The sequence below is a fragment of the Puntigrus tetrazona genome, chromosome 11 (genome assembly GCF_018831695.1).
Source record: "Puntigrus tetrazona isolate hp1 chromosome 11, ASM1883169v1, whole genome shotgun sequence".
NCBI classification, from domain to species: Eukaryota; Metazoa; Chordata; class Actinopteri; order Cypriniformes; family Cyprinidae; genus Puntigrus; species Puntigrus tetrazona.
The window spans coordinates 21,493,398-21,507,293 of NC_056709.1; the positions used below are offsets into that span (position 1 = coordinate 21,493,398).

General features: G+C 36.2%; 1 protein-coding gene across 1 annotated transcript in view; it reads left to right on the forward strand.

The window, feature by feature from the left end:
* Positions 1-1,824: 1,824 nt before the first annotated feature.
* Positions 1,825-13,896, forward strand: part of unm_sa1614 (un-named sa1614) — a 35,183-nt gene continuing 23,111 nt past the window's right edge. Inside the window, 11 exon segments of the mRNA XM_043251663.1 lie at positions 1,825-1,893; positions 1,895-1,952; positions 10,379-10,460; positions 10,794-10,864; positions 10,867-10,926; positions 11,223-11,267; positions 11,270-11,333; positions 12,573-12,581; positions 12,583-12,631; positions 12,633-12,701; positions 13,665-13,749. Of these exon segments, the coding sequence (XP_043107598.1) occupies positions 1,825-1,893; positions 1,895-1,952; positions 10,379-10,460; positions 10,794-10,864; positions 10,867-10,926; positions 11,223-11,267; positions 11,270-11,333; positions 12,573-12,581; positions 12,583-12,631; positions 12,633-12,701; positions 13,665-13,749 (661 nt within the window).

The following is a 13,896-nucleotide window of genomic DNA, read 5'->3' on the forward strand; positions in this document are numbered from 1 at the left end:
GTACATGATCTAACCCCACTAATGTGAGATCATTTCCTGGGATATAGAGAGGGTAATTATATAACTCACCATTGAAGCCTTCCTGTCACATGGGAATTCAACTAAAAACTAGCAGTTAATGGACATGCAAATGATCACTTAATAATAACCACAGTTTCCATGGTTATGCCCCTGAACTGAGCAGTACCATTTATACATGAGACATAATATAACAGTTTTTTTACATTGTGTAAAAATACATTGTGAATACTGCGGTGCTCGAAATGGTAATCATCTCCCACCTGATACCATCACCATAATGTGAAGGAGACCCTAGCTTTTATTTTCATCTCAGTTGTAATTGGACTGTCGCTTTCATTTTATCAGCTTCCAATATACAGCAACTTTTAGGAGGAATTAATTTATTGTTAATGTACAATATTTTGCAATGTTTGACTTTTTTGTGTTTGAGTTTTCCAGTGTAGTCACCTTAAAGGTAGGTCTATATATTTTTACAGTGCATGGGCTTTAGGCATCCAGCCACCACAATGTGAGTTGTGAATGAACAGCTTGGGAATGTGCAGCAGGGGTCATGGCTCCTCTCCAGGGCCGTTTGGGCTGTCTTGGGTAGAAGGGAGCCTGCGGCTGACTGAATGAAACTCTAATCAGAGGTGACAGCTGGGATAGGTGACTTCCAGGCTTTTTATTAATGATGCGTTATGTTGTGCACTTTTCTATACTCTCAAATCAAAAAGGCAGGCAGTGTGTGGCTATAGTCTCTCTCTCTTGGAAAAGTTTTCATTTTCTCATATTTTGTTCATGAATGAATCAAAATTTTTGAATGAATCATCCACCTGAATGAATTGAGTTCAAAAAAGAGAGCCTACTGAATGAATACGGGTTTTAACTGAACAAGTCAATGCAGCTTTAATAGGAACAACACAAGCCTGTGAATAAACAAACTGGGATATCACATTTTGAACAAATTTTGGAAATGCACAAATAGTTTGCAATGTACCAGTTCAGCTAAACTTAATTTCCAGTGATATCATTAATTGAAACAAGCTGGACCATAACACCCGCTGCATTCAATAATGATTAATTTTATTCTTGTAATTTTACATTATCGAGACTTTACTTAAATCTGTATCGTAAAGGCACTATATAAATAAAGGTCACTTAACTTGACCAGTTAAATTATTCCTATAGTAAGTTTGACTAAATACACAAAGAGACACTATTAAGCCACCTACTGGCGTATGTAACCTGCCATAAAAGAGTACAGAATGAATCAGTAAGCGAACAGATTCAAAAGACTCGATTCCTTGAATGAATCTAAATCACCATATATATATAAATAATTTCTTTTATTTATTTAAAAGCAAAATTACTACATTGCTAGCTAATCAAACTGGCTTCTGAAGACACAGTCTAACATAATGGCTATGTTTATGCGACTGACCTAAGATGGTAATATGATTCTTTTTGACACTGCACTTGAAAACGCCATCTCCACTCCACTACTGACCACAATAGATGCTTAAAATAGTTTACCAGTATTAACCACCCCCAACCATTGATGCGCTTTGTGGAGACCATTGAACCAACTGCGCATGCGTACTATCGAACAGTCAGCACTAGACTGCCACTAAAACGGTCCTGTTTCCTCTTTATGCGCTTTCGCCACTATAAGCCAAAACATTTCACTGCCGCACTTTACTTTGCTGCTGTGGTGACTTTCCAAACAACTTGATGACCAACTTCCTCACCGGCAGTAGTATCATTTTGATGGGCTTGCTGTGAAGCATTTCTTTTATAATTAGCGTTTTCTTAATTTTCCTCCAAATGCCTGAGTTCATATCGGTGGATGAGTTTATCGCGGAGACTTTGGAGGACTACAGCTCCCCACCAATTCTCTTCCTTCTACACTAAAATGACAAGTTGCCGAAATTCCGCCAACAATATCCCGAGGAGGTATGAGAATATGCTTTCGCCTGCTGCCTTCCGCTGTAATCCCCGTGCCATATATTTGACAGTCTAAAATTGTACAACATTGTGAATGAAATAGAAGGTGTTCTGTCCTGTCCGTCAGCAGCAGCAGGTCTCGGTGTCTCTTTATCCTGTTTTACGGCGCTGTTTCAATGCAGAACTGTTAGTCAATGAACGTATTTGGCTTTCATGTATTTTTCTCCATGAACACTGCTTTACCGACATTCACTACAGCAGACACTGGTATACTGTCTTGGTCTTGTTGAACCCATTGGGCTGACGCAGCCTATTTCAACACCATAAACAACGCGATTTCAAGCTAAATCCTCAGTTAAAATATAAAATCATTTCTGTTCATATAACCAGTGTGCTTTTTAAATAGTTCAAATGATTAAATAGCACGTTTTCATGTGGACTGCGACACAGTGCAACTGAAAGAGGAAGGATAACCACATATTTCATTGCGCGTTAACGTACATTTCCTGCGTCCCGTTATTGCACGTTAAATTGCAAAATGATACACATGGCAGTAAAATGTTTCGCGTTTATTTCTTATTTCTCGCGTTAAGATATCTCATATCCTCCTCTGCGCGTCGACCAGCTTCTGCTGTATTATCCACGAAGCACGTACCTTCAACCAGCGTTTCACTGGGCCATAAACAAAAAGCCAGCTTAGGGGATTCGATGGACCTTCTGGAGCCAAAGACCCAGGCTCAGGGACGTTTCTGGATCTGTATCCTCGGTTTGTTGTGTTGTTGTTAACAACGCTTCCCATAGACCAATCACTGCCCTCTGATTTTAGGAACAGGATGTGGATAATTAGATTTGATAAGGATGCTGTTGAGATCAACCAAAGGATGGTGATCCAGACTCATATCCAGTTAATAGAGACTGGCCATAACCACGTGAAAATAGCTAACAATGCTGAGGTATTCTCATATAATATTTTAAGAGAGGCATCATTACTGCATTTATAAAAAATTTATTAAATATATATATATATATATATATTTTGCTTTATAAAGACAACATTATTTATTATGTATTTATCATACTTATTATTTTGCTATTGTGTATTTTGACTCAGCGCAGGTCACCCTCTTCCTAATGAAGCAAAAGCTCATTTTTATGCACATTATTCACATTAGACTCCCAGTTGTGTCAATTTGAAGCATACAGCCAAGCCAGGGTGGTAACAATTGAATGATGACTGCTTTAATAAGAGTGACATAGTGAATGTGAAGTAACCATGGTGATGACCTGGCTCAGGATACACAGCCATACAAATTGAACAGTGCACTGCATTACATGCTGATTGTTGGCTGTGTACAGGATGGGGACTCTAATATCTAGTGAGCCTTGCACACGCCGTAGCCCCAGGGGCTCCAGGACAAAAGCGCTACAAGAGAGTCTGGAGTGCTGGTCTGTTTTTGTTTTTTTCAAGAGTCAGCCACTACCACCCAAACCATTATTCAGCCTTTATAACCTTAAGTTCTCAGACCGACTACATCAATGAAGGACACCCTCTGTGTATCTTGCTTTAGTGCAGATTTATGACACTCAGAACTAAATCCTGCAGCTCAAAACAATCATTAGAAGCCGTGGAGGCGAAGTATATGAAACACGTGTGACTTCGCATGGAGAATTCATCAAGCAGCGAAAAAATAAATCACCTGTTCCACACTTGTGTTTTTTGCAACCCTGTATGATTTTGTTTCTTTCTTTAGCAGAGAAGAGAAAATATTTTGTCCAGTATTATCAGGATTAATATAGCATAGTTTAATACACATGACTCTCACTGAAAAACAGCACACATTATCACATATTTTTAGGTAAACTATCTCTTTAAATAATGAATGTGCTATCAGCTCTGTGCTCAGTGCTCTCTCTTGCGCAAGACCTGGTTCCAGTTAATTTAATGTTGAATTCTCACTCTCTTCTTCCAATATTTGGAGCTTAGCCACCTACCTGATATACTTCTGTGAAAATTAAAGAGGGGAGGAAATTGAGAGCGGAATAAGACAACACAGTATGGTTTCTGGTCTTAATCCGCACTGATCTCAAGAGAGATAATGGGAACCCGATGCTATAAGAGAGTCTGTGTTTAGAAAATGTGGCTTTACCGACAAAGCAGGAACCAGTGGTGATTCTCTCACATTTCCTGATGACGCATCCAATATACATAATTCTCAACTGTCTCTTCTTCAATACAGCATCGTGTTTGAGTTCCCGCAGAAGGCTGTCATCAGTAAATTGAAACGAGAGGCATTGGGATTAGCAGAGGCAGTGAGAGGGAGTTTAATGAAAGATAACAGAGTGCTTTGTATGACTCTATCAAAAGACTCATATGGAGTAACCCAGGCTGTTGTATAATGTTTTGTTTTTCCCAGATAAAGGTAAGCTTTCAGAAGTAACTCATTCATCTAGAATAGAGATACTCGATATTACTATTATTCCTCATTCCTGGAGCATTTTCATGTATAGTACGATGATTTTCTAGTTCTCTTGAAGGTACACTTCTAATAAAAAGTTTTAAAGACAGTGTTTTTTAAATAATACTACTAGGTGCATTCATTAAAGTGTAAAATTGAGGCTCTAGATGAATGCATTAATAGTTTACCACGGTGTGCGCTTTAATGCCATGAAAAGACGGGTGCACTCTGCCAAGTGATTTCACAAATATGAATCCTACTTTCTTATGGATTTAAAGGATACTCTGTCCCACCGCCATGCCATTAAATCCCTGCCTGACTTTTGTCCTCTGTATGTGGAAATAATATAAAATATGATATTTTAAGTCTCTCAGCGCAGTGTCACTTATAGTAATGGGGACAATAAAATTCAAACCTATTTGGTTATCAGCATTTGCCTGTAAGAGAAATATAAAGGTTTGGAAATGAAATAAGGGTGAGTTAATGATCAGAGAGTTATCATTTGGGGTGAATCAGTGTATTCAAAGTAAGTGGTATCAGTGGCTGTTATTTTACAACCTGGTGAACATTTGCACTTTCTGGCGATACAAACCTGCTCTCAGCATTATTTTATGCCGCTGAGCTACATCGATGTGTGCTTTGAGGCTAGTTTTGAACAATAGTCGCTTTGAATGTGTGTGTGTGTGTCTGTCACTGTCTTTAGAGCACTGTGGACATAAAATAAATAGCATTCTTTCCTTCTTCATAAGAAAAAAAACCACTGCCCTAAATGGAGTGCTCGTGAACACCTACCCAGCAAAGCAACAGTGACAAATGATAAGTCACTTCTTTACCTTAGGCGAGCAGTTGACTGTTAATAACTGTGAGAATGTGATCTCATAGTGGTGTGATGAGGTTCTCACTTCTGGCCTCCTTTGTTGGTACATAGCTGGAAACGGCAGTGGTGAAGAGAGTGAATTGTGTGGGGCTTGGTTTCATTACACAAAAGTGAGATAAACATCTGTCAGTCTGCCCTCTCAATTATAAAATGCCTTGTGCTTTCTAAACATTATTACTGCATGTCTCATGGTGGATTTGCAGGACTTGAAGCATTGGGGCTTTTTATGTTTCCAGTACAGAAGCTGTTCTGTTGTGGTAAATAATTAAATTTCTTTCATAAATTTAAACACGGTTTTCTCCCAAGGAAAAGAACTAAACTTTGGAAAAAGGACCCAAAAGAAATAATAATAATAATGATAATAATAATAACATTTTAATTAAATGTAAGAAACGTATACAGAGCAACACTCCTACTGCGCTTGTACAATGTCTGCTTTTTTTGGTAGACTAAATTAAAAATTTTAAATGCCATATTATATCATAATATTAACACATATTAAGGTATTATTTCATTTTAGAAAACTAGACCAATTTTGGTTCAGCTAGTTATTTATTTCAAACGAAAAGGTTTTTTTAAACCCAGCTTTTTTGCATTTAGGTTTGCCAGAGAAGCTGAAAAGAAAAAACACAGCCAGATTGTTATGGGCTGTCTGGAGTCTGAATCTGTATTATCTAGTGAGATTTTTTCAGTTTACAGCCAGTTTCATTTAGATAGCTGGCTATACTCTTTTCGATTGGCTTCATCACTTTTTCGCCTCTAACAATGAGCTGGTGTGTGGTGTGTGTTTAGTGCAATATGGCTGCCATCACATCATCCAGGTAGACGCCAGTGCATTGGTGGCGTGTTGAGGAGGTTCCCCTTCCAGAACCCAGAAATATAAATATAACTAATTATTATTATCATTATCATTTGAATAAGGTCACTTCCGAGCATTATGCAGAATCCAGGTAGCAATAAACACAGAAGAGAGAGTTGGGAATTTACAGACAAGGTAAAATGTTACATGACCATTGAGGAGTTTTAACTAAAGTATGTTTTAGACTAAATTTTATGTTTCATTTTCATTTTAAAATATTGTAGTATCCCATTTTAATATATTATTCATACTAGTGCAATCAACATTTATAGCAAATAGTTTAAACAGTGTTCCTAGTATATAAGAGAACATGTCATGCTGTCCATAAATATGTAATGCTTCACTCCTGTGTTTTGGGACTTGAAAGAGAAGGATGGCATTTCTTTTGCAGGTAACCGAATCAACATCACTGCGCCTCTGTTTATCCTGAGTATTAATGGTCATCTTGTTTTGTTCTATCCTTTCTGTGTGCTATAGTGAATTTCACAACCATTTTCGTAATGGCACTAAACGCACACAAAGCCAATCCAAACGCCAGGCAACATTGAACAAAAGAGCCGTGGAGGTTAGCCATGCTGAGTACAGAAATCTCACTCTGCCTAGTCAGGGGAATGTGAATTTCAGCATGGAATGCTGTTCCAGGTGAACCACTCCATGGTTGAATTGTTATTGGCCCAGTGTACACATAACAGAGCTGATAGGAAAGGCTGACGTTAAGAAAGTCAAATATCCTTGATGTAAAACAAACTGCTCCCTACACAGTCTCATACACTCAGATAGTTTTTTTACGAGGTGGCTAATTTGCATGCACTGCATTTATTATCACTTGTGCGATTTTTTGTACGATTCGAAAGAAACTGAATCGGATCGGCAACAAAAATCATGAATTTAGAATGAGTGGAGCCAACCCGTAAAATATATGTGAATTGCAGGTTGACTGGCTTAGTCAAGAAAATAAAAGCTACAAAAAAGAACGCACGGTAACAACATAAAGCATATAAAACATGTCACGTGGAAGTGCTTCTACAGCAAGTTTCTCATTTTGTTTCCTGCAGAATATAAGAATCACATGTTTGAGTGAGTACTAATGCTAGCGTTTTCATTTTAGGATCTCCCAAAGATAAGGGATAAGTGTTGGTTGCCAAGTCAGATGATTTCAAATCACACTCAAAGTGTGTTTCAATCGTGCTGTTTGAGGAGTTCATTACAGACTCTCTGAACTAATAACAGTGAATTACATTTTTCCTCTTCACACTATCATGTGTGACACCAATGAAATATTAATTGCTTGTTAACCTTTATGCTGCCATCTGACAAGCCTGTTTCTTAGAGAATAAAAATACAAGATAAGACATGAGGCTTGAATCAGAGGTCCTCTGTTTTGAAACAGGAAGAAGTCTTATAGAAACTGGAGAGAGATTTTTTTAAAAAGGAAGTTGATTTCAAGGCTAAGGAGAAATATAGATCTGCTTAGTTATTTTGGTAGAGTTTTTTGAAAATGTTCTCTTTACTCTTAACACACCTCAAATAACAGTAGCGATGGACATGAATGTTGTGAAAGCACTCAATGTTTAGGATCGATACCCATGTCTACTGTCTCATTATCTCCACTGTCTACTGCATATCATCCTGTGAGCTGCGGCACCCAGCACATGTTCCTCCCAGACTGGCCTGGAGCCTGGCCCTGAGCAGTGAGACTGATGAACGAACATCTTCCAATCTGAGCCCAGCCCATTAAATACCCCACTTCTTTTCTACACAACTGCAATAGCTGGGAACTGACAATGTGTTGCTGCAGATTCACACTATATATCACATCTCATATATCTTTTCAAATGGACGCTAATTCATTTAACTGTTTAATGGGTTTTTCTGGTATGTGTTGTTGAATCAAATAGTATAAAGTATAATTGGAAAATAATTGTATTTTGTACTTAATTTGTATGTTTCTAATGTTGTCTCATTGTAATTCATAATTTATTGTGTAAAGAATCAGTATTTGACTTACACTTTGCATTCCTATTTACATCACATCTTTAATGGTTGCAATGTGTCATGCTAACAGGCAATGCTCTCAGTTTTTGGTTAATGTTCTTGCAAAATTATAACAAACGTTCTTTCCAGTAACATTAATGGAACAAGTTCTTACAAATTTATCAGGTATTTAATGTTCTAAATAACCTTAGTACAAAAATCTTCCACTTTTCAATGCATCACTAACATTTGAACAAATCGATGGATAGACTTATATTTTAGTATAGAAAGTGTATGTCACAGTATGAAAGACTACAATTTGTTTCACTTTAAAACCCAATACCCAAATTCATCTCTAGAATGTGGCCATCTTAACAACGGCCTAGAACACACAGCGTGTTAAAAGACTCAGAACACTCAGAAGTAAACACTACACCGCCACATAACTAAGGGACTTTGAAAAAAAAAAAAATGTCAAAGTAATACGGCCTCATGCGCTTTGTTGTGCCTCCTCGCATTGATTTGTGATATTGGTGTGATAGTGCAAAAGCACGGGCTGAGTTGATTTACATTTCGCTGTGCTTTTTGACCTGGAACAAGCGCCAAGTGCTATACTGTCTGTTAAATGTACTGCTGTTTATGACTGACTTTTCAGCTCTGATCTTCAGAGGTACATAAAAACAACATTGCAGCTGCTCTCTCTCTCTCTTTTTTCTTTACAAGAGCAAACTAATTTTACAAAGGCATTCTTGGGACTCTCAGTCATAAGTAAACCAAACCTTCCTTTAGTGTATAATAAGACTTGGAGATTTGGCTTTTGTAAAAATTTTATTAAATAAAGACCTGTTTACGGCAATGCTGATGGATATGAGCTATAGGAAAGTGTTACAGTTCGGCAGGGCTCTGCTTCTCCACCTCAAGGAACAAACTGTTTATCCTGAATGAAGGAGGGATAATTGGGACAGACATCCACAGGAAATACTGTTTCATTACAGACATGAAGCATAGCTTTAGACTGTCAAACTCAGGGGTATTGTGACACTAAGTGAAATAAAGTCTGGAATCTTGCTTCTATAGAGCTACACACGCAATCTCTTATTGTACAACATGGGCTGTACACTTTTGTGTAGGTGAAATATTTTTGTAAATGAACCAAACTGTTGAAGATTTCTGCTACAGTTTACTATTCTGAACCACACTGAGTAATGTATCATGCTTCTCAGATGGTGGCTGTAAAACAAAGAACTAAGTAGTTGTTAATTAATTTTTCCTTGTTTGCTCTTTGGCTTATTTGTAGTGACAATGAATTTTATGCTCTAGTTGCTGTCTTATAGTGTAACTCAATTGTTGCATTATTCATGTAGCTAGATTTATATTTTAGTATAGAAAGTGTAGCAGGTCTAATTTCAGCTGTCCAGGGCATGCTCTTGCATTTCATTATTTCCATAATCATTTCACGATTGCATGTAATTGTTACTGAAACAGGAAATGTGTTTCTGTAAGGAGCCATTTGGAGTTCTATTTGTGTCTCTGTATGTGTGTGTGTGTGTTTCTGTATTTATGTGTATTTCAAATACAGTTTAAACTAATTGAAGTGGTCTGGAATGAAAATACATTTATGCATCGGCAGAAGCTTTATGCAAATTGACTTCATACTGGATTTGTATGTAACGTATCAATGTTTGGGGTTGGTAAAATCTTTTAATGCTTTTGAAAGAAGATCAAATGTAATTCAAAAATACAGTAAAATAGTAATATCGTGAAATATTCTTAAAATGTAAAATTACTGTTTTCTATTGTGATTCCAGTTTAAAGCGATTTAATTCCTTGTCATGGCAAAGGTCAAATTTTAGCATATAATCCTGTAGTCTTCACTGCTACACGACCTCAATTTAATTTAATAAAATAACATTTTAATTATTTGATGAATAGGTATGTTCAAAAGAATAACATTCATTTGAAATAGACATTTTTGTGCCATTTTAACACATTTGATCAATACAATTTTAGTAAAACAATATTACTGATAAAAGTATTAATTAGTAAAATTTTACTGAACATGAATATATATATATATTCAGGGACTTCATGATTCCATGACCTCACCAGTGCTAGTGTCATGCTCGAAAGTTGTAAGCATATAACATGTTAAAATTCAACATATCTACTAATCCTGATTAACAAAAAAGACTGGTGTTTCTTAGATGCATAAATGTTAAACAAATGTAAAAATTCTATACAGAACTTATTTTTTCTTTTTTAATGGTGGCCTTGACTCTGACCGTATAATCTTTTGGTAGAAATGAAGAAAGTGTGCCAAAGCAAAGCACATCTCTGGCTAAGGTAACATGAAATTATTGCTGAATCTATTTGATGTATTTTGCTACAAACGTTTTTACTACACCATAGTTGTTTTTGGTTCATGCACATTAGACTGTAAGCAGCATTCATTTAGTCTTTGAATCTGTATTAATTCATTAGAGATTGATAGCGTGAGTAAAACATTTCCTCCAGCTCAGATATCCATGAATATTAATGAAGTGAAGGCAGATGCCTCATGAGACCCAAACACGCCAACATCTCTATCTGCTTTTAGCGCCATGTGCTTTTAGCCAACCCCATGATTTCCTCAGTTATATTTCAGTTTTCTGAATTTCTGCTGCTGATCTTCTTCCAGACCACGATCACATTTGGAGGCATACATCAATCTCCATGGAGAAGGTCAGAATTTCCGCAACAATGGAGAACAGGAAGTGGCTCCTCATACAATAAGTTTGCAGACCTTCCAAAAGAACTGCTGACGCCAATGAAGAATCCCAGAGATACATGAGCCCAGGGAGGGCTTTCTGTGGCTTCTGCATAATCCCATAGAGTGTTTTTAGTATTAGTCACGGTTTGACTTACAAGATAGGCCTTATCTGCAGACAACCCAGCTTCCGCCAAAGGTTGTCTCAGCTCTCTGTCCTAGTGCCCTTATCCCTTCCAGGCGCATTCACTAAATAGATTTTAAAGTGAAAATATGTTTAATGCTTGTTGGCAAGCATATGCTGACATAAATCAGAGAAATAATGTACTAGTCTACATTTTTCATTTTAATGTTTCTGTTTTTACTAGTTGAAGAGCATGTTGCACAACGCCAACTTCTTCCTGGACTCGCTGGTAAAGGGGATCTGAAAGAGGTCAAAGGTGTGTTGAAATTCATAGCACAAGCGATGCACTTGAAGTGATGTTTTCTTGTGTAGATGTAGATCTATATTCATTTACAGACATATTAGTCAAAACGTATAATACGCTTTTAAAGCATAAACTTAAAAAAATGAGAAGAAATTCATAGGTTCAAAAATGTATACTTTGTGCTAGGTCATTTATTTTTGTGATATTAAATGTTGACATTTTTTATAGTACCCTACTGTATACCATTATAGTGAATAATTACTATCTTTTGTGTACTGTATCTACAAGAAATTAAATGACAATGTTAATACTAACTTTCTGTTATTATTTGTCTCATGTTCCTAAATGATGCAAATATAGATGAAGTGTGCAGATATTTTCCCAGAAGGCAACAAGGCATGTCTTCTAGTAGGAAATCTATTACATAGATCATTACCATAAGTACAGTGTTTAGTGCGAGCAGATGGTAAGGAGATTAGAAGATAAGACAGACTCTCTTTTTAATTCCCTTCTCTGTCTGTCTTGAGGATCTCTGCTTTACTGTAAGATGATGAAAGTCTGACTTAACACCTTTTCATCTTGTCAGGACCTGAAAAGCCTTTGACAAGGCGTGAGAGATTGCGGAGAATAAATTGTGAGTGCTTTTTACAACGCTGTTTTTAAACTAGGCTTATTCCAGCCATTTGTTCCAGTGTTTTGTTTTGTTCTGACACCCACTGGGAGCGGTGCTTTCTATTTTGATTCATATTAGATAAGAGATATTGCAAAGCCCTAAAATAAGCAAGAGAACAAGAAAACATTTTATCACTGGTCTCTGTCACGACAGTCTGTGTTTCTGTTGGTGTGTGTGTGTGTGTGTGTGTGTGTGTTTGTGTGTGTGTACAAACAACAACCTATTTTAGAAACTGTGTAGGATTTATATTCTTTGTGCCTCGTATGTTACATATTGTCTGTAGCATCACTTGTTCTCTTTCTCATATTTAGTCACACTTTTTTTAAAGCCAGGGTTGTTTAGTGGCAGTTTTAGCTTCATGACGCTAGTACATCAAAAATTGGAATTCCATGGTATTCTAATTTGTTGCAACTTTGTTACCATAACCACACTGTAATAATACTTCCTGCACGTTATTTTGCTGCTTTTAATTTGTTTTCATTTTCGCTAATTTCTTTACAATACTTTTGCATTTTGTTTCACAAATCAAATGAGAGTACTGTATTTTGTGCGTTATGCAGTACTACACTATAAAGTGGAACTCACCGCACTGTCATGATGATTTCTGTCCTTCAGCACTAAAATCGAAAGAGAAGAGGGAACTGGCGAAGCAGCATGGTATGGTGCGTGCACAGAGGTGAGCTGAGAGAGATTGCAGAAGAGATGGAGAAAGAGCGCAGGATGTTCCAGCCACAGATGTGTGAAGTAAGATCCGCCCATGTTTGTGTAACTACAATAGAGGAACATGACAGATGTTGTTTGATTTATGGTGTGAACAGCTCGTCTATATATAAATGTGCTGAGTTAAGTAAAACTTTTCTGATCTTTTTCATGCCTAGCGGCAGATATGAGGGTCCAATTTGTAGTATGAGAAAATTTTAATAAGACATTGTTGTTTTCTAAAATTAAACAATAATAAACACTAAGTGCTACATTTATGAATACGCTTTTGAGTTACCAAATTGTTCTTATAATAATTGTTTTAATTTATATTGGCATATGTAAGACTAAAATAGGCCTGGGTGATACTGCAGATTACAACTAACTGGTAGAGATTTGAACTATGTTTTCTATCGTGATTAGCAATAACATTTAAATGGCAATAACATTACATAATAACATTTGATTACTTTACACAATGTTTGTAACATTTTGCAAAGATTTAGTTTAAAACATTTTTATATAGGAATTATTAATTTTCTATGGTAAAATTGGTAACAAAAAACAAAACAAAACTAAAAAACTATATAGTGATGTATATTGTTACCTTGAAATAAAATGACCTTATCGTTATGTAAGATTTTGGGTACATACCGCTAACCCCCTGCCCTAAACAGTCATCATTGAAAGTTAATGTATTACTATATTTTAAAAAAGTTATATTTTATATTACGTGAATGTTTATGAAAGAACTTCCACCAATGCTGCATTTATTAAAAAACATGGTGCTCAGAAAGATTTTTATCATTATCGATAAAGAAAAAAGTTGGTCTGCTTTGTATATTTTTGTGGATACCATGATGCTGTTTTTCCGGTTTTTGATGAATAAAAAAGGATTTATTTGTAATTTTACTTTAATATGTAAAAAGCTTACATCAAGTTAATATATATTATCGCTATCAGATGTACACTCTTAATAAATGGTATTTGTTTTTCTCTCATAAACAGTACCTCATCAAAGTAAATGAAATTAAAACCAAGAAAGGAGTAGACCTGCTACAGAACCTCATCAAACACTACTACCTCAATGCAAGTAAGTCGATTTATAACCATTCTTATAACAATTCTTTTGAAAAAACCTCAAAAGCAAAATATTCAGTCCTCTAACAATAGATCTGTCCATTGACATGAAGATACCAGCAAAATGAATAAAGTCAGCGTGTGTGAAGAGAAATGTGTG